This window comes from Leopardus geoffroyi, chromosome D3, assembly GCF_018350155.1.
Source record: "Leopardus geoffroyi isolate Oge1 chromosome D3, O.geoffroyi_Oge1_pat1.0, whole genome shotgun sequence".
Lineage (NCBI taxonomy): Eukaryota > Metazoa > Chordata > Mammalia > Carnivora > Felidae > Leopardus > Leopardus geoffroyi.
Window position 1 is genome coordinate 54,909,057 of NC_059339.1, and position 21,900 is coordinate 54,930,956.

Here is a 21,900-nt window from a genome sequence, read left to right on the forward strand (position 1 = left end):
TTGGGGGACACAGAATTTCAGTTCATAATAGTGATTCAGAATTTGGAACTTTAGATTGCCAGAATGTGTGGCATAACATAAGAATTATGTTCTAGAACTTTGAGTATCTGATTAATCTTGGAGGGTATTCATAACAATATGCTTAACACTGTACTGTGCTTCTGTTTTTATATACTCCTAATAATGTGTTTTCATATATTAGTCTTAATGTATAAACCAATAGAATACCTGGCTTAAATTTTGTGTTCAAATATAATGTGTATATTCATATAACATAAATTGATTTGGATTTTATTTGCAACCTTTGGTAAAAATAGCTCTGGTGACTGCATATAACCCTCAAGGCATCAATATTCACTAAGGAATGCAATTATAGCTTTGAAATAGCCATTTCTTAATACATCTTTTTATTCTGTCAAGCTTTCTTTCTCCATTCTTCCAAATAATTGAACAAAAAAAGGTAATTTAGATGATTTCAGCCTTATCAAGATCAGGTATAATTTACTCCAGAAATACTGAGCTCTCTATAAATATTTCAGTACAGAAATAGAAGCAGAAATGGATGTAAAATTACATTGTATGTGAGTCTAAGTATCCTATGCAGATGAAAACCTTTGGAAAGGAATAGACATTAAACTGGGGTGATTTTATTTGATTTTTTTCTAAGTGGTATTTTTCTCTTTATCTCTTAATTTCATTGCTTGTGCTCTTAATTGCCACATGCCTAAATGATTTTAGTTTTGCTTTGTTGTTTTGAAGTTAACAACATAATTCAAATGCAAAACAGTTGATATGCTGACATGGGGACTTCTTTTTATAGTTCATTTGTTTTCAGAAGAATAAAAATTATGACATTTTGTTAAGCCAGGTTTTCTAAAAGCTACAGTGTGTAATTCCTAAGAACAAGCCTTAGTTCTTTCAGGACAATTAGAGACTGTTTATCCTACAACTCCTGAGATGCCTGTGCAGAATCAAATTGACAATTGTGGACTGGGATTCTGCCAGCAATTCGGGTGATTTCTATCAATGTGTTGGTGTGTGTGTGTGTGTGTGTGTGTGTGTGTGTTTAAAGAAGTTAAGATCTGTTGTAGGTGCTGCGCGAGGCTTGTACGCACTCTTCAGTCTGACCAGGTTCACAGTACTCAGGTGTGTAGGTGAGAGCTTTGTCTGGAAATCGGTGGTCAAATTAGGACATCAGAGAAATAAAAATAAAGTTGTAGAGATGTAGATATCATAACATGATGTTAATCAACTCAGCACCTACTAAGTGCCTACTCAGCAGACAGTGTTAGGTCCTGAGGTTTTGTGGAAGCTTTAAGGCATGTATTCATGCTATCAACATTAATTAAGCTCATGCAATGTTCTTGGGACTGTAGAAGTTGCTGGATTAATCGATGAATAAAATGTAGTCCCTGCTTTTGAGGATTTAACAACCTGGTTCCAGACCATTTTTCTGTGTCATTTTTCAGTTAGGTCTTTTAATCTCTTCTCTGTGACGCATGTCTTCATCCTAGTGCATGATGATTAAATGTGTATATATATATATATATATATATATATATATATGTATACATGCACACATGTATATATACACACACACACACATACTTATATATGTATATGTATAGATGCACACACATATATTTTTTAAATTCAAGGATTTCTAATTCTCTCTTGGATTCTTCATAAAACATATGATATTCCAACATATCAAGAAGTGTTGTCTTTCCATCACAAATATAAGGCCATTATGGTAAGGCATACACATCTATGTGTTCATGAATTTGTTTGGCATAGAGTTGAGACACCATGCTTTATGGAGTATGCCAGGCAAATTAATGAGTAGGGGCTTGATGATTAAAAAAATTCCTAATGAAAAAAATCATTTGTTTATATTAAGCCCAATGCTAAGGACTTTACATGAATTATCTTTTTAAAAACTTTGCGGTGCACTGTATTTCCCATTTCACTGATAGGAAAATTGAGGCAGGTGAAGTTAAGTAACTTGAGACAATTCATCTAGCTAGCAAGTGGCAGATCTGGGATTTGATGTCTGATTCAGAACCACTTGCATTTAACCTTTTACAATACTTATAGCCTGAGCCTAAAACAATTTTGATGCAGGAAAGGACTGGTTGTGTGATTCTATTAAGTAAATACCCTCCCCCCTCATGACATACATATCCCCATTAGAAGCTTTTTGGGCTAATTATTGAGTGTCTTATATATTACTTGCTGAGGTTAAAGTCTAGCCTATAGATAGGTGTATTGAGACTCTTCTAGCTTATAACCTAATTATAAATAGGATTGAAGGGTGAAAAAGACATTTCCATAACCCATTTACATTTGGAGAATGCAAAGCGGCAGATGAATTTTACCTCTTATGCTTGTCCAGTGTGAGGAGGATGACTATGAGTGAAGATTTGGGCTCACAGACAGGAGCAGGGCATATTTGGATGCGCCCTCTTCCTGTTTGTTTTCCAAGGTAATGCTGTGAGGATGGGAAACCTGCCTCAGGGAAGGGGTGGATCAAAGGCTTCATAGGATTCTCACTCTGTTGTTGATATTGGACTTACAGATTGAAACTTGTTTCTGGGGAGCTTCCTAACTGTGACCAGTCAAAGCATAATTGCTAACAAAATGTACATAACCCGAAAGGCAATCTTAGAGGGTGCCGCCTATTCCATTTGTAAAACAACTGAATGGAAATAGATGGGATTGAGTAAACTATGCTTCCATGGGGGTAGGCTAAGTTAGGAACATCATCATTCTCCTTCTAAGAGATGGATCTAGGGGAAGGAAAGGAGGCTCAAATGGATGAGTATGGTTTCAGAAGCAGCGGGAAATTATCTTAAGCAAAGAATGATCAGATATCCTTTACTGTCATAGGTAATCTGTATCATAACCATTTATCCGTCCTTCTTCATCTCATCCATCCGTTGTATTTCCACTGGGAGGGGTAAAAATGCTACTCGTTCCTTTTTGTTTTTATTTTTCATTTTTCAAAAGACAGATGTAAGATTTCCAAGCAGAGCACGTTCTCCATGAGGCCACTACAGCTAACCTGAATTCATTACTTAGTTCTTTTCTAGCACATCTGCATGAAATACAACAATTTGTACAATGATTATTATTCAATTTGTTGCTTAATTAGTGTTTATTGAAGGTGACCTGCTGGTTCTAGATACAGAAAAAAAATAACATTCACGAAGATGTATTGGAACAGGTTGTTGCTAGTGGGAAAATCTAAATGGCTCACATCTTAAATTCTGAAGCATTAGGATTAGCAAAGATTGCTTTGGAATCCCCCTACACCTCCACCCTAAGAAGGAAAGTGCTGAATCAGGAATGCAGAAAGTACTATTTGGAATTACTTAGAACAGATTTTACTGCTCACTTATTTTATCCAGCCTTAATGTTAGAAATGGTAACTTTTTTAAAATTAGAATTTATTTAGTTTGCTATTTTCAGATACCACCATTTTGAGTCAGCCACCTATAACTTAATTTTCAAAGTTTTATAAATTAGTATTTATGTTGGATACAATGGTATATTCTTCTTTTCTCATAAAAGTGTGATGAAAAATTGTGAAATAGTGTCTATAGAAGTTTGAGTAGGAGCAGATAATTAACTAAATTTTAAATCTAGTCTTTCCCTTAGCCCAGTTTTGAACCACCTGGTCACTCTAGCAATTTTCTAGTCTTACCTAGAAGAGTTTCTTGTGATAGAAGAATAGGGGGCTGAATAATTCCTAACAGTTGAAGAATTACAGCCTTTGGTAACATCAGGGCTATTGTACACAAGGGGTCATTTGCTGTTGTCTTTACTATCCCAACTTTAAGCATTTCTTTTGAGAATTTATTTGGAAGCAAGCTTCCTTAAAAATAGTGCATTCAGAGCAGTCTCTACTGCATTAAGATGCAATGTAAGATGAGATGAAGCTTAACTCAGTACTATAACATTTTCTTTCTGGTAAGGACTTTGCAGATCGTATAGTCTTAAACTTTTATTTCGCAGATCAATAAACTAAGGCTTAGAGAAAATGAGTGGTCCATTATAATAAAACTAATAGATATTTGACTCATCTTAAAACTTAGAAGAGACCAATCAGTTTTGAATTTGAGAAGAAGGGGCAAAAGCCTAGTAGTAAGTGAAGGTAAGTCTGTGTAAAGAAAAGATAAATCTTCCATTCTAAGGTTCTATTAGAAGGGACATGTCTTTCAATTGATTTTCCTGAAGCAATGGGTTTTCATTGATCCAGTCACCCTCTATTACCTGATTTTATTTGCCTCCTATAGTACATATTTGTAACACTGTTGGCAGGAGTTAGGGGTGCAAGAGAGATTGTACTGTCATTTATACTTCTGCTAGCGATCTAAGATTCTTGAATCTGGCCTCAGTGGCTCCTTGTTGCCATCAAGACCTTGCCCAAAGGACTATGGGAAGAACAGGGGAAGAGGTTGCAATCACCTTACGTTCCTTCCTCTGTGGGCTGATGTAGGCAGCCAATGAGCTCAGCAAATGCCTTAGATCATTTTATTGAATATTCTTATTCTAGTTCTTCTTTGGAATGGCTGTCAGAGGTGGTAATATGTGAAACAAGGGTGAATGGATTTGCATGTGGACAAGTTGATGCGAACAGGTCATCCAGCACCCATTGTTCTCTGTTCCTATTTTCCCTCTGGGCTCTTACAGCTTGCTCTGCTTTTTCATTCACACTGTGATAATATATTTTTGTTTACGTATTAAATTTTCCTCTGTTCTCTATTTAAAAAAATGGACAGCAATTAAATATTTAGGTGTAATCACAATAAAATTGAGTGGACCTGAGAAGTCCAATGGGTAAATTGTAAACTAATGTGAACTTAAAGTAAAAATCTGGTTTTCACTTATTGATTCTTTTTTCTGGCATTGATAGATCATTTGACATTCTTTATAAATGGATTTTTAGTATATCAGTGCAGTATGGAATATATGTAATGATTATTTTATGGATTAAGTGAGGTTAAACTCAATACAATTTGGAGCTATCAAATTCTTTTTGTAATGAATTCATGATATTCTTCACTTACAATATGATAATATTGATTTCTGACTTTTACTCTGCCTAGGGTTGTTATATAGATTAAAATGTAAAAATAGATTTGGAAGCCTATTAAAATTGTATGTTGCTAATTATATTAAACCCTTTGCAATTAATTTAAATATGTTCAGATTATTTTTCTTAGGTTTTGAGAATTGAGATCCAAGAAAGTACTTTTAATTTGGGTTTACAGCATAGCCTGTTTATATAAGCTAGTGTATAAGTTTGCCTGGGTATCATGGAATGTCGAAATAAGGGATTAAGAAAAATAAAAGTTAATTTCTCACAGGACATTCTAAAGGTAGGTAGTCCAGGAATGCTGAGTTCAGGTACATCAGGATATCCAAGAAGTCAGGTCCTTCTGTCTTATTGCTCCCTTATCATTAGGATTTTGTCCTCATCCTGATGGTCTTAACATGGCTTGCCACCAAATCTATGTTCCAAGAAGCAGCTGGGAGAAGGGACACATGCAGTCCCTTTACTGATATCTTTGGAAAGTTGAGTGCATCGGTTTTCCTCTTGTCCCTTGGCCAGATACAGAGTTGCACTTAGCTGAATGGGAAGCTGGAGAATAGTCTGTTGCAAGGAGGCGTGTTCCCAGCTAAAATGTAAGAGCCTTAACTATAGGGAAAGGTAGTTTTTGAGGAAAATCGACCAACTTCTGTTATATCTATTTTTAAATTAAATGTCATTCTTGGGCTTGATTTAGGTTAAATATGTAGTATCATTTTTGACATTTGAAAAAGTAATTACCTACACTTGACTTTATGCAAACATTCCATATATTTTCAAGTCTCTGCTCAGCCTACAATGACCTCCAATTGCTTGTCCTCCATCCCCCACCTCCAAAGCCCAATTCCAGTTTCCTATACCACTTCCTCAGTAAAGGATTGTTTAATTCTGGCTCTAATTCATTATTTTATCCACCCTATTCCATCATAACATAATGTGTGTGTTCCTTTGTCGTAGCATCTAATAAACTCGCTCAGATTTTCTCTTGTTATAATAGGACTGCAATTTCCTTAATGGTAGGGTTCATGTCTCATTGATTTGTCTCTTCCCCATGGTGCCCTTCATATAATAGGCTCATGATATTTTCTGATTGAGTGAATGGAAATTTTAATTCTCCATTTCTGCTTCTAACATAATGCGTTCTCCTGGATAAGTCATTCAGTCATTTTTTAATCTTTCCAGTAAATGGGGGGAAAATTGTAACTCTTTATCTGCATCTTAAGATTGTTATGAAAATAATATAATTTGGAAAATGTGCTGTCAATTGTAAGATATTTGATTAATGAGATTTTACTGTTTGCTGCCTTATTAAGAATTTGGAGAAATTAATCAAGATTAGATGGGTTTCAAGTCAAATTTGTATTCTGAGATACTTCACAGTAATGTTTTGGCACACTGGTGCCAAAGTGTTGTTTTCAATAAGAAGTATGTAATATTATTTAATACCCAAGTTTTTATCTAAAATTTCATGAGAAGTTAGAAATGGGATTTTAGTTTATGTTATTAACTCAGACTCAGTGATAAGATTGAAAGCCATTGTTAACTTGATTAAGCAGATCCTGAGTCGTTTTTAACATATCTGCCAGTGACCAATGTTGGAACTTTAGGCAAGGGTTTTCCTATTTTACAATATACTGGCAAGTAAATAATTTTTAGTCAAATGAGGTGCTTTGGGGAGGTCCTGTTTGTAACTGAGAAACTGTATTTCTTTAGTTAGCTTTCATACTCGGGCCACTTTAACCCTTTGAGCAAGTGATATCAATGTGATATTTCTTCTGCTTTCCCACGTTCTAAGCTTCCCTGTTTTAACATGTGGTGTCCTGACAGTACCTCCTCCTGAGTATCTAATTGGTATGTTTGGAGGGGAAAGGTGTCTCAGAGTCCTGTGTTTTTGCACTGTCATCCAAATTTGGTTTGAAATGTGACTGTGAAGCCTCAAATACACCAAATGAAATTTTGGAGAATAGACTTTACTGAAAAATCCACTTTGCTATCTCTGAGGAGGTCTCCATTTGAACATGTAGGAAATGATTAATTTTATGAAAAAATCTGTGTGATTATTTGTGTGCTTCTGTCATTAAGGTTCTCACAGTTTCGTTTAATATTTATTGAATGTTCATAGTATACTAGGAGTTTTCCATTACACTGAAATAGTTTGACTGTCTGTTACACTAAATATAGGACAGAATATATTTTACTTTTGAGTAGTGATCTGATTTCCAGGATTCTACTAAATTACATGTATGCTGATGCCTTAGCTTCTGTTGATTATTAACCATTACTGCTGCCCTGCTACCTGCTTATCATTTAAGATGCAAATTGTCATCTCCCCTGGGAAACTTTCCCCATGATTCCCAGGGAGAAATATGGTTCCTTCTTTTGTATTTAAAGGGGGGGGGGGGTTAAATGTATCTTTACCACAGTTGTTTTTGTTTATATGTCTTTCTCCCATCTAAACTATGAATTGCAAGATAGCTAGTGACCTGTCTCACTCATGTTTGTATATCCTGTGTAGTTCCTACATCATAGTGCATACCTCAGCACATGTTTATTCTATAGAACATATTTAATTATACACATCTTCAGCTGACATCTGTATAAGGGATGGTTTGAGAAGACTATTCTACTTACTGCATTTGGTCAGCCTCTCAAGTTATACAACAGAGGGTTGATGTGTCAAACAAGAGGACTTAAAATTTTAGGAGGAGAAGCATAGTATATTGCTGAGCACCGAGTGGACTGTAAGTTTGAGCTATCAACCAGCTGGTCTCCTTTTCGGTATGGTATTTTGTAAGTCCTTTGCCTAGGTGATCCATTTAGGTTTTGCATTTTCCTTCTGAGAGCTATGTCACTTTTTATGAGATGCAGTGAAATTAGTGGGAGAGTGTCCAGGAAAAAGCATAGTGAGTATTATGTTTGATAGGAACCTCAGATCCAAACCTATCTAACAGGTTTCTGGATATTTGATGTCAATGGAATAGTTGGCTTTGGAACCAAAGTAAATACTGAGTGGGTAGAGGAGGCAGTACACTGGATGGACATTACCAAGATTTTTCATTTTAGTGTCTACTGTATGTAGCTGACAAGGATGGGATTAGTCGGGCCCGTAGAGCAAGTGAAATGGAGATTAGAAGACAGAATTCTATTAATTTTAAATGGAATTATATATGGCAAACAGATAGCCATTTGCTTAATGCAAATCATAATTGAGGGTAAGTACATAGAAAATAATGCTGCAGTGATTTAACCCATTTAATTGTATTCCAGACACATTCTGGAAATAGAGAAACTTAGTAAGATTTTGTGCTGCAATTGAAAGTTTTAGTTTTCAGCATTAGTTTGAGAGAGGGGTACCAAAAGGAAATATATAGTCTTTAATATTGTAATAAAGGTCTCAAGAAGATAAAAATAGTGAATTCTCTGGTTTAATTTTGAAAACTCTATATAATATCTATCTCTTTGTTTCTTAAGAGCCTATTCATTGAGAAGTGAGAGGGGAAATTGATATTTTAAATAAGTTGGTTTTTTCTTGCTCTTTAACATGTAATAGCTCTTGGGGCTCCACTGATGATATTATTATTATTATTATTATTATTATTATTATTATTATTATTCCTACCATTTGAAGTTGATATTCATTGAAAGTTTTCTGGTTCTGTCTGCACGATGAGCAAGTAGAGGGTTCCTTGATCAGTAGAGATTCTGATAATGCAGTCAAAGCAGTGGTAGCCAGGATTATGAAAGTGGTGTCCACTTTGGGATTCAGGAGAAAGAAGGCACATGTTTGGTAATATGAAACAGTGTCAAGAGTTAATCTGGCATTACTCTCTCATCTCTCGAAAAAGCCAAGGTTTTTTGTTTTGTTTTGTTGTTTTTTTAAGCATCAGAATAGTGTGATCCTGTACACCAAGCCTAGAAGATTAGCCTCAGAAACCAATACTGTGTTTTCTCTCTCCCCTTCAGGACAGAGTATATTCCATTTGGGACCACCTCAACTACCTTGCCAGGCATCACCAGCTCTTCATATGCTTTCAGTTTACCTTCTACTATGAAAAGGATCTTTCCTTGAATGTTCATATTTCACCTTGAGAAGGCAATATGTGTGTGTATGTATGTATATATATACACATATATACATATACATACATATATTTATATATATAGGATGGATTAAGCAGCTATAAATAAATATGACATAGTAGAAGAGTGGTTTGTGGGAGTTTTACTATATATACACATATATAATATTTTCCAGTCTGGTTTCAGACCCCGGCATGGCTTGGAGACAGCGTTGGTGTGTATGAAGGATCTTCCTCGAATGAAGGATTTGGGACAACTTTCCATGATGATTATATTAGAGCCTCAGCTGCTTTCGTGTTGGTCATGAGGTGATGCTGAACCGAATGCTTGAACTAGCAGGAGTGGCTGGGATTGCATTGGAGTGGTTCCGTTCATTCCTTCCGGGTAGGTACCAGCTAGTGACGGGTGAAAATGGACATTGAGGGTCTTCCTGTATGGAACCGCGTAGTTGTCACTCATTCCCCTGTTCATGTTGAGTGGGTTTGAGAAGACAACTGGACGCCTGAAGGCCAGGCAGTGTGATTCGAATGACTGTGTAGAAGGTTATGAGGGTGATTCCCAGATGGATGTCGCTCACATACGTTTTTTTCTGTTTTGTCAGTGTGCTAGTGCAGACTAGAATTGAAACTGAGAAGTGTGACTTGTTGGAAAGGGAAAATTCGGGAGGCCCCGGTGTGCTTTCTAATTCCTCTGTCTGAGTTACAGTTTGTGTAAACTGTGGCCATATTTTGACTACCAATTTATCTGTACATGCAAATCCTACCGCAACGTTAGATAGAAATGTTTTATTTTGCTTTTCGTTATATATCTGACCCTTCTTCCCTGTGAACGTTGACTGCATCTCCGTGATCTTTCTTGCTGAAGTTGTAGTCTGCTTGTTCACCCTTGTCCTTGGGGTTCTTCTAAGCGAAGTCGCCTGACTACATTAATAAATATTCTGGAGGGTGATGGCTGGGTTTTCCCAGTAAATGTTTTGCTTTATCTTCACTGAGAGCACTTCGTTATCCTAACCCTGTTTTCCTAAGAATCAAATTGGGTTGTACTTTTAAGGAGTTTTGCAGCACAAATACTGCCTCTGTTTCTCTTTAAATTGCCTAGGCATTTAAAGTTTTTACAGAGAATATGCTAGAGTTTCTTCAATTTTTGAGCATGTGCTTTAGAAACTTGGTGCCTTTTCTTGGCTATTGCTTATTTATGAAATATTACTTCAGTTATTTTCCTTCAGGGCAATGAAAAGCTTGCTGAGTGTTGAACATGGAGGAAGTTTATTAAGCCTAATAGTAGACTACAGGTAAAAAACTGAAAAGAAGAAACACAGATGTATGTGTCTGTAAATATCATTAGAACTGTCTGTTGAATGTCATTTGGGCAAAAGGGCAGGAAACTAACATTTATGCAGTAACTGATCAGTGTCAGGCACTAAGCCAAGCAGTTTCTATTTTTTAGTTCACTTAATCCACACAGTAACATTGAGAAGTAGGTGATGTTTGTTCATTTTACAGATGAGGAAACTGATGCTAGAGAAGTTAGGTATTTTTGCCTAACTTCACACAGTTATAGGTGGAAGATCTGGTATTTCAGTCTGGGTCTTGCTGATTCCAAAGCTCATTCTTTCCATCCCAGTGAAATGTTAAGCCACAGGCAAATGTTAGACTTGAAGTGGGGGTCCCAAAGGGGGAAAAAAAGAAGAGAAAGAACGCCTATCACACGGCCTGAGCAAACCAAGGAGGAAATGAAAGACAGGAATGTACTAGCATCAGGATTGTTTTGAAAATTTCTAGAGTTTTCTTGAAACTCAGTTTAACAAGCTAGGCGACAAATGAACAATTTTAGAATTACCAAACGTTTGCCACTTAAGGGATAAATAGGTTTAGAACATTAGATTTTTATCTGTTTGGACATTTGTTCATTCTCTCTTTTGTTTTGAAAATGAAGTTGGGATACCCCACATTGGATCCCAGAATATTATAAAGTTCAGTGCAAGGAGGCCAGTCAGGTAGTTAGTAATTATCTGAAAAGAGACAGCATTTGAAGACCAATTCCAGGTGTTTACTGTTTACAAAAGTTGTTTTTTTTTTTTTTTTAATGTGTCTACAAAACTTTTCTATGTGGAACCCCAGCTTACCATTGCCTTTCATGTGTAATGTGCTTATGACTAAACATGTGAATATTTGTTTTCTGCTTAAATAGTAATATATCTGGGTTTCGGTAAATACTTGTTTTCATCTTTGAATGAAGTTTGAATCAGTACTATCAGTTTTCCTTTTCATATTGACAGGCAGCTTCTTCCCACATCACAATAGATTTATTTCAGGCATAGCCAGAGAGAATGTTGTCTCTGTGCTTATTATCTGGCATTTGGCAATAGGAAAGTACTGTATCGTATATTAAAGTTGTTATTGTTATCCTAACGTGATATACTGTTATTAATTATGTTAATGGTACCTAATAAAACACCCCCCCAAAGGAGGTAAAGCTCTTTAACTGTAATGATTTTCAATTTCAATGATATGTTTTATCTACTAGTGGCTCATGAAGTAACAGTCATAATTGAATTCAGCACCTTAAGATTTCCTGACTTAGCTTTAGTGAAATATTGATTTCATGGAATTAGGTGGCAGGTGCATCGAGGAACTATTTCCTGAAAGCTTTAAATGGCTATATAAAACCTCAAGAATATTAATTCAGGTTAAATGAGTGGGTTGGAGTTGTGCTTACTTAAGATGTTTGCCAAATGGCCAGAAGCCATGATATCTCAAGTTTTGTTTTTTGAAACATTGAAAAATGAAGGAAGGCAGATGACTATTTCCTTTATTGTTGCATAAACATAGATAGTTCTCTATAATCCTAACAACTGCTTAATCAGTTACCATTTAGTTAGTTGATTAAATAGGGCTCCAGGTTGAAAATAATTTTTCTTGAATTACTGTGGCTCGCCAATTCTCTTCCTTTCTACTCCTATTACATTTACATATTTTTCTCCCTTTTTGTCACTGGAATTGTTGTCTGGAGGGTCTCTGTGTGTCTGGCTAGAACATTGATATTGCGGTAAAATAATGTACAGGAAATCTTCTTTTGTCTAAAGATACATTTCTCCCCATGGGTCATCAAAATGCGCATTTTTTCCTAAGGAAGATGTTTATTTCTGTAAAACAGAGGTAACGCATATATAACGTATTAGTACCATTACTTTTGGAATTTATTAATATGTATGTGTGTATAATTTTATAGTTCTCCAAAACCATTAGCCTGAAACAGCATTGTTTATTCTCTTTTTACATTTGCATTGATCTTAGGTATTCTTAACTTTATCTTACAGGTTTTTTTTTCCTATATGGATGAGTATCAATATGGCCTGTAGGAAACATAAGCCTTTCTGCCATCCCTGCTCCCAACTTCTGCCTCTCATGAATTATATTTTCCTGAGGGTGAAATTAAAGAACTAGGTGTATTAAATTTCTTTTAGGCTTACTGCCAGATTCTTAGATGTATTTTTAAGTGTCAAAACTAAGTCTGGGGAAGGGAAGGATGCTTAACTTCACTGGTCTTTGTATTTACTCTTCCTTTCTCAAAGCATATTGTTTCCATAAGAGATCTTGCCTAGAAGTTAGGCCCTTTGTAAAGTTTGTTTTTACTTTATAATTCGATATGAATTCTATGGATGTGTTTCGTGCCCTTCCAAGTAACTATGATAGCTGAATTTCACAAATCTTCTATTGTATAGCAGAAAGCTGTGCTTATTTAATATCTTTCTATGGTAATAGTTCTAATTAAAGCAGATAACTACCACTGAACAAATTGTCTTGAGAATATAAGTGGACAAAGAAAGAGGAAAAGGAGGAAGGAGGAGAGAACACAACTAAGCTAAGTTGACATTTGTTCTGTGGTGTGAATGGCAATCTTAACAGTAGTAGTGGGTGTAGTTAATTTTAGACATTTCCTTTATCAAACATTTAAAGGCAAAAATTTCCTCAGAGCCAGCAAAACTCTGAGCTGAATTCTTTTGACCTTCTGCCGACCAAGGAATTTCCCATGACTAGTACCAGATTCTTCCGCAGAGAAGGAATAGGAACATGAATCAGATATGGGCAGGAAAACTCTGCTCTTCTTTCTGAGCCATAGAAAGCCATGAAAAGTGAGAAATGTTTATTGAACATGTAATGGCGGTAGTTGTATTTTATGTTGAGGAAGATACATACGTGGTTGAAAACCTACCAACGAAAAGTCATACAATTGGGAGAAGGTTAGAAAAATTCAAATCTCATGTGTGAATCCACCTTTGATAGAGAAGTGACTTTCACAGTTAAAAGCTATAGAACAAAGTGCAAAGGAAAAGAAGGTGGGCATAAGTGACTACAGAAATTTTTACATGCTCTTATCAAAAATATTAAGTGACAGTGGGGAAAACATTTTCAGTTAATATGCTGAAGGTATGATACAGAGAGACTATTAAAACAGTTAAGAAAAAAAAATGACCTCAGAGCATCATGGTAAAAGGACATGAACAAAAGAGCTCCAATGTAGAAAACTAAGGAATAAACAAGTATGTGGATAAGCATTTGATCTTACCAATAATCATAGAAATGCAAGGTAAAGTAACCACTGGAGATTGTTTTTTCGTTTGCCTGATGAATTAATCAGTCCACACACTTCACCTTGACTCCGAATGATGTTTCCCGCTCTATGTTACTGGTGAGAGCGTAAACCAAAATAACTCATTTGAAAAGCCAGCTGGCTTTGCAAAAGGTCATTACATAACTTAAACATCCCGAATTAATAATGCCACTTCTGCAAGCCTATCTTAAAATATTTTTGAAAATAAGAAAAAAACATGTGCTAAGAGATTCATATTAATGCTATCTCAGTTACAAAGGACATAATTTAAATGCCTACCAGTGATATCAGTGGTTCTCAAACTCGGCCGTAAATTAGAATCATTTGGAAAGATATAAGAAATAGCTGATACCTGGGCGCCACCCAGAAATTTTTACTTAATAATTGGTTTGGAGTTGCCTAAAGATTTTCATTAAAAGAATTGCCCTAAAAATGCTAAGACATAGCCAGATTGAAAACCATGGTTTGAAACAAGTTGATAGAATATGTTTAACCATTTGATATATTTACAATGGTTTTATAGTATGGAGAGGGTATCATGTAAAATGAAATATTGTAATTCAATACTTAGTCAAATTATAACTTGAAAATAGAAGCACACCAGTAAAATAGGCTAGAAGAAAATTTATAAAATGCTCAGAGTTGTTTTAAGGAGATTTTGAGTGATTGTTTTTCATCTTTTTATCCATTGATAGATAATTTTGTAATGTTCTTATATTACCTTTTAAAGAAAAACGGTATTTAAAAGAAAAATTCCTGCTGGCGAGATCTTCTAGGTAATTTCCTATTTATAAGTTATTTCTACCTATGAATACAGAGATTTATTCTGACTTCTAAAATCATCATGTCCTGAGGTTAGAGTTACACTTCATTATTATAATGAAATCCTTCATAAGATTCTTTTTTTTCCTTTTTGTCATCTCAGAAATATTTTCTCATGTAGTTTTCTGACTGTTGGAATATAATAATCTCAAGTCAGTCATTTTTCTCTTTTTTTATTACTCTACATCTGTGCCTATCAGTTTTCACCTTTCTAAATATCACTTATATGCTGATGGTTCCCCAGTGTTTATCTCTAACCCCAGCATTAACTCTGTGATGCATGTATGTATCTGAATTTGGATGCATACCTTTAAATTAGCAAGTCCAGCACCAAATTCACCATAAGTTTCTTTCCCAAACCAATCTCTTCTCTATTAACTGTCTTAACTAATTGTACCATTGTCTCCCCCCCTCCCCCCCGCCGCAGCTGCTAAAGCAATCCCAAGTTCCTTCTCCTGCCTTATCTCACACATCTAGTTAGTGTTTATGTCTCACTGATCCCTCCTCACACTGTGTTTCTTCTCATGCATTTCTTCACTCTTTATCCCCATCTCTGCCCTACCATCCTTGCTCTGGTGACGTTCTTGTCATCCTCCCTGCAGTCTAGTATTGAGGCTCCTACTTGATCTGTCTCTAGGCATGTCTCATTCTAGATCTATCCTCATGGTAACAAAGGGACAAGGGCATTTCCCTCCTTAGAGTCCTCTGAGGCTCTTTATCATGTCTCACATGAAGTCTAAGCTCTTGACCATGGGATTTAAAGTGTGGTATAAATGTCATGTGCATGGCATGGTGCGTACATCTTCCCTCTGGAAGCTGATCCCAACCCTACTCTCCCTTCCACTCACTCTCTGGAAATATCAAAGAACTAATCATGTTTCTGTGCACCACATTCAGTTTTGTCCACCTGTGCCTTCTTCATGCTGCTCCTTCTACCTGGAATCACCTCTTCACCTCTATTTTGGATAGATTAACAAAAATTTAAGGATTAATACTGTCCACCATTTACCAGGGTGAGGAAAATAGTTATTCTCAGTGGAAGGTGGTTTAGAAGTAACTATCAAAATTTTAAAATCATCCTTTTAATCTAAAAATTCTTTTGGGAATCTATTCTAGGACATAGCTATACATATTTTCTCAGTCTGTTTGGGCTGCTTTAACAGAATACCATAGACTGGGTGGCTTATAAACAACAGAAATTCGATTCTCTCAGTTCTGGAGGCTGCAGCAGAGTCTAAGATCAAGGTGCCTGCAGATTTGGAGTCTTGGGAGGGCCTGCTTTCTGGCCCACTGGGCATCCTACTTCACATTGAGTCCTTATGTGGGAAAGGGGCAGAAAACTGTCTAGAGTCTCTTCTATAAGGACACAAGTCCCATTCACGAGGGCTCTATTCTCATGACCAATGACCTCCTAAAGGCCTCCACCTCCCCATGCCATTACTTTGGATACTAGGTTTCAACATACACATTTTGGAGGTTGGGGACACAAACATTCAATCTATACCTCATATATATAGAGAAGTATATACCAGATTATTTAGTGAAGAACTATTTTAATGGGTAAAATTAGATACAAACCAAATATTAAATAAGGGAATACTTTAAAAATTTATGATATGCCCACTCTATGGGGTATTAAAAGTACTATATGAATATTAAGAATATTCAGTAATCTGTACAATGTTAAGAGGAGAAGATATTCTGTGAGAAAATCTCCTGGTTGCGTTAATAAGTAAAAAGCATGTACCTATCAGTATGCACTGACTGTTCTCATTTGTATTGAAAATAAAAATACCAAAAATAAATTTAAAATATATTAATACAGGCGTATATGAATGCAAATAGGAAAAGCTCTGGAAGAAAACATGATAGATCCTTAATAGTCATTATTTTAAGTAGGAGGTACAGTTGGAGGAAGCTGGGAAGGACTAATTACTTTTAAAGATTTTGTGTTTTTAAAGTAATCTCTACACCCAACATGGGGTGCGAACCTAGACCCTGAGATCCAAGGTTGCATGCTCTAGTGACAGGAGCCCTAAGAGGAACTCGTTACTTTGAATTCTGTGTGATAATGTACCTTTACACTTCCCATATAATTTCCATGTGTTTATTTGCTTGCATAAAAATCTGTGAACAATAACATAAGTGGACACAAGGGAAGAATCTGATAGATTTAGAGAGAAGCCAAATTTCAGATAGAAGAACAAAATCATCAGTGATTTTCTGTTTTGAAAAATGTTGAAAATGCAATAAAATGCCACAGACCAACAACCAGTGGCTGGAGTTCACAGTTGTGGACATGTTGTCGTAGTTGCTTTGGATTTCTTTTAAATTAAGTCTAGCAGAAAGAACTGGAGCTTCTTTGATTTCCTTCTTTTTCTCAGAGGCAATCTGTGTCAGAGATTTTCTGTATACTATTGTAGCTCAGAAATTTATAGCTTTACTATGAATATATAGGTAAAAGTATATCTACGTCTATAGCTATAATCCATCGCTGAATATTCAGTTTATTGACATTTTTTTTCCTCTTAAATCATGTCTCTTTGCAAACGTGCATGAGTTTTTCTAGGACCTATACCAAAAAGTGGAATTGCTGGTCTGTAGAGCATGCATACTTATGTTTTGTTTTGTTTTTCACTAGATATTGCCAGATGTCTTTCCAAATTGGTTGTGTCAATTTATATTCTCACCAGGGTATTTCATAGTTTCTATTTCTGGACATTTTCAAGCAGTACTTGGTATTGCCAAGGTTTAAATTTTGTTCTACTCTGTGAATTGTGAAATGTTACTTTGTCAGCAGCCTCTGAACGTTTCGTGAGTGTCCCAGCCTGGTAGGGCCCTGTGAGGGGAACACAGAAAACCCTAAGGAAGTTGGTTGCCATTGAAAGGAGCTGGTTGCCATCAAGCAAGGTGATCAGTTAGATGCGCAGAGCTAAATGCTGCGATTGTGGGACCGGCTATGAAGCCTTTGGAAATTCAGAGATGATCTTGGACTGGAGAAGTGGCTAGAGGTTTTTAGGAGATGAAGGCCAGGGGACCTTGACAAATGGATAGGAAGAGAGGAGAATGGAAGGCATTGAAGGTGAAGAGAGCAGGAAGTAGCGTGGCTGGAATGAATAGTAAGCAGTCACACCATTATGTGTTGTCCTTAGAACCTTAGCCAGAAAGGAATTAGCAGAGTTTTAAAGCATACCTATTTTCAACTCATCATTTTACAGGTGAGAAAATTGAGGCCTAGAAAAATGTGATCAGCTTGTAGAAATCATTTAGCCTATTAGACAAGTGTCCAAAAAAAAAAAAAAAAAAGCAGGGGATTTATTGGCTTATTTAACTTGGACATCTGATGGGTTGATCTTCAACATGACTAGATAATGCAGGAGTCGAAGTGGTACCACCTTTCCTCACTCTTTTCTTTGCATGTTTTGCTCTGCTTTTCTTTGCTTAGCTTTATTCTCGGCAGGCTCGACTTGTGGAGGCAGAGGTAGACACCAGCTAATCTTTTTTTTGTACCTTTACAGCTTGTGTTTCTATGGAAAATAACGTATGCTCTTTCCTCTTTCTTTCTCTATCAGTTCCCCAAACTCCCACCATTTGACCATTTAGTTCAGTCTGGCTAGCCTTTCCTAGTGGGGAAATTAGGACCATTTCACTAATAACAAACCTGGAATCACATTACTGAGGCGGGGAGAGTCACTAAGAGAAAGGAATGCATGGTATGCATGTATAAGATGGCCAGTGTGGCTGAGTGGAGTGTAGGGTATTTGACACCCATGATTATAGTCATAAATTAAAATAGACTGTGGATGATATTCATTGCCGGTCCACAAATACATGATTGTAGCAACCTTTATAGCAGTGATCATCTCAACAAACATGTTCTGAGTGCATTGGTATTGCTTGTCAGATAGTACAAAGATAAATATATGCCTATCCCCTATGGAGTTCCCAAACTTGTAAGTAGTAGGGACAGGAAAGTTAGAAGTTTAAAAGTGTTGATGCACAAGAAACTATGAGATATTCAAAGTGTTGAGATTGTAATACACAGATGTCCTGGGATCACAAATGGTGTCACCATACAGGTGGTAGTTAAAGGTTTTATTTTTATTTATTTTTAATATTATTTTTTTTTTATTTCAGAGAGAGGGGGGGGAGAAAACGTGAGCTGGAAAGAGGGGCAAAGGGAGAGAGAGAGAAAGTGAGTGAGAGAGGGAGGCAGGGAGAAAGAGAGAGAGAGAGAGAGAGAGAGAGAGAGAGAGAGAATGAATGAATCCCAAGCAGGTTCCATGGTCAGTGCAGAGCCCAACGCAGGGCTGTATCCATGTCCCTGGGATCATGACCTGAGCCGAAATCAAGAGTTAGACGCTCAACTGACTGAGCCACCCAGGCACCCCTAAACATTTTATTTTGAGTGATAAATGGAACACGGAGTGGGATGCAGACAGAGGGTTTCATATGAAGCAAACGAGAGATGGGAGACTGTGGAGGCACATGATTTACCGGGTTGGATCCGATTATAGGAGAGTGGTCTGAGAGTAATCCGGGAGGTGGAGAAGATGAGGTTGGTGCCAAGCACACTGTAGTAGGACTGTGATTTCAGCCTGGGAGTTTGTGCTTCTGAAACCACCTTTTTTAAAATTAAATAAATAAAATCCAGTGTGTGGCCTTGCCTGAGGAGTCTAAGCAGTGTTTTTGTTTGTTAATTGAATAGAAGCCTTGCTTTGGCACCAGTGGGTAGGCTGCGTGGGAGCAGGGAGATGTTGAAGGCAGAGCTAGGGGAGCTGTAGCACTGTCCACCGGTGACGCAAACACTGCATGAATTAAGATGCGAGGAAGTGAAAAGGGAAATTGAGAGATGAACTTTGTTGAGGCACAATAATTTGAGGGGTCTGAGAAATGCTTCAGTCTTGTGTGATGAGGAGGATAGTGAGAGAAATAGAGAGGATCAGGAGGAAGATCTCCAGTGGGAGGATGAGTAAGATGATATTTATGTTGGGTAATACTGCAAATATATAGTACTTTCCGTTATATTATTCAATGCTATTTCAAGTCCCTGGATATGTTTTTCAGTTTTACAAATATACACAGTGAAAAATACTCATCACAGTGCATTGTTTTTTCCACAGAGTAACACATGTTTTGTATACCTTTAAAATAAGATTTTAAGCATTCAGCTAATAAAATTAAACATTCCTGGGAGTTACAACTGCTAGGTAGATTTTTCTAATGATCCTAGTCATAAATATAGTATAGCATTTTCCCAAGTATATTTCTTGGCATACTATAATAGGGTATGTTGCTAAATACTATGGTGGGAAAGATTTTTTTTTATTGCTTATGCTTAGGAAACACTGAGTTAAGAAGGTTTCTTGAGTTAAGGAGGATTTTTTTTCACAGACTTTATTATATAATAATGTATTTGGTGAGTTTGCAAAGCATACAGTATGCTGCTTTTCGAAAAATTCATATGACAGTCTTTGGGCGCGGCACTTGGGACTAATATCCTATAGAACACATTCAGAAATGCTGTAGTATTAGCCATTGCTAACGAGTTGGGAGAGGAGGAAGAGTACACATAGAATATAGAAATTTAAATCATTATTTAAACTAATTTATCATACCAAATAGAAGTAATGTCTGTTTTTAATGTATGAAGTTCACCATTTTGTTTTGAAAGATATATTTTTTGGCCTAATTGAAAATATTCTCTTTGAGATTGTGGTAACGGAGAAATAGTATAAAGTCTTGAAGAGCCACCAGTGCCCATGGGTTGGTTGCCCCTGCATTAGAGTTGGTGACATAAGAAATTGGCACATGAACCCATCTCAGTCATCTTCTTGGAATAAACTAAGGATAACATTTAAATTTGAAATGATTTTCCTCCTGTCGTGCCACATGCCTCAAGGCTCCTTTCTCCTAAATCCCTTGTCATTTTGTATGTATTCAGAGAATTCAGCTGAGCTCAGTCTGCATTTCTTTTATGTGCAAAGCGCTGTCAGAGTGCAAATTTATTTCAAGATTAACTTGACATATATAACGTGCTCAATAAATGTTTATTCAATTAACGGATTGTGTTATTCTTTAATGATCCAATTCTACAGAGCCCTCTCAGTCATGGACCTGAATTCTCTACCATATTCTCTCAAAGTTCTTTCTTCTTTAATTTGCAGAGGTAGTATTACCTAAGGAAGATGAACGGCGATGTCATCTTCTGCAGCCTAGTTCTTAGAATAATGGAATCTACCCAGAGGGCGTCATTGCTATAGGTGGCATTGAGTGAGGATGGAACCAACCACGTTTATCATTTGCCAGCATCTGGCTTTTCTTTGTGTGTTTCCTTCAAGTGCTAAATTTTCTTTTTTAGTATCCAGGGTTAATTAAGTGGAGGAGGCAACTGTGGGGAGAAGAATGTGGGAGAGTGGAAAAAGCATGGGCTTTGGAATCAGAATAGAATTTGGATTTCAGCTGTATCACTTAGTTGTTATTTGACTGCAGTAAGATTTTTCACATCTCAGCCTCAGTTATATCTGCGAAACTGGAAATCATGGTGGCTACCCGGAATATAAATAATAGTTGTGAAAGCCCAGTCACATTCGAAATGCTCGGTAAATGGTAACTGTAATAACAGATATTTATTTTTGTTGTTCTTTCCCTACTACGTTTATTGAATATCTTATTTTCACTGTTATTCACATGTGAAAGGCGATGGGGTTGGAGTTTATGCATTCCACGTCTTCACTTATTTTTGCTAATGAAATGAAAGTGAAATTAGACCAAATCTTAACCTGAACCAGTTCTTCAGACAAGTTACAAAATATTTAAATTCTTTCCATTTGCCATCTTGTGTACCTCTCGATGTTGGTCTCTTTGAGGAGGAGGAGTATTCATAAAAATGATAGTTCACAATCTTTTGAACACTTACAGTATGCCAGACACATTTCTAAGTGTTTTACATGTTTTAAGTCATTGCTCCTTCAGAATAATCCCCTATGAAATAGTGACTCCTGTTACCACATTCTGTAGTTGAGGAACCTGAGACCCAGAGTGGTCAATTCTAAAGTCACACAGCTAGTAAATGGTCTAGCCTCCATTGAATTCAAGCTGACAGGCTCCAGAAGCCCCAGCCTTACTCCTTGTGCTCTGTTGTCTCTCCTGGTATAGCAGTGGTAACATGGCATGGGGAGAGACAGTTGTCAACGTCCAGCTATAGTGTGCTGTGTTGTTATTCAGTGTCTGGATTTATAGATGCCTCACCTCAGATTTTAGTTGGGGGCCTTTAAAAATTATAATTT

At 36.5% G+C, this 21,900-nt stretch overlaps 1 protein-coding gene across 6 annotated transcripts in view; it reads left to right on the forward strand.

Moving 5' to 3' along the window:
• The window catches only part of ASXL3 (ASXL transcriptional regulator 3), a 180,417-nt gene that overhangs the window by 40,257 nt on the left and 118,260 nt on the right, over positions 1 to 21,900 (forward strand). For 3 of the 6 annotated variants that reach the window (XM_045456917.1, XM_045456919.1, XM_045456918.1), the window contains exon 3: positions 3,355 to 3,357. In XM_045456917.1, coding sequence (XP_045312873.1) covers positions 3,355 to 3,357 — 3 coding nt within the window. Of the gene's footprint in view, positions 1 to 3,354; positions 3,358 to 9,350; positions 9,560 to 18,803; positions 18,807 to 21,900 lie in introns of all 6 variants that reach the window. The other 3 variants (XM_045456921.1, XM_045456920.1, XM_045456923.1) reach the window with 2 other exon arrangements.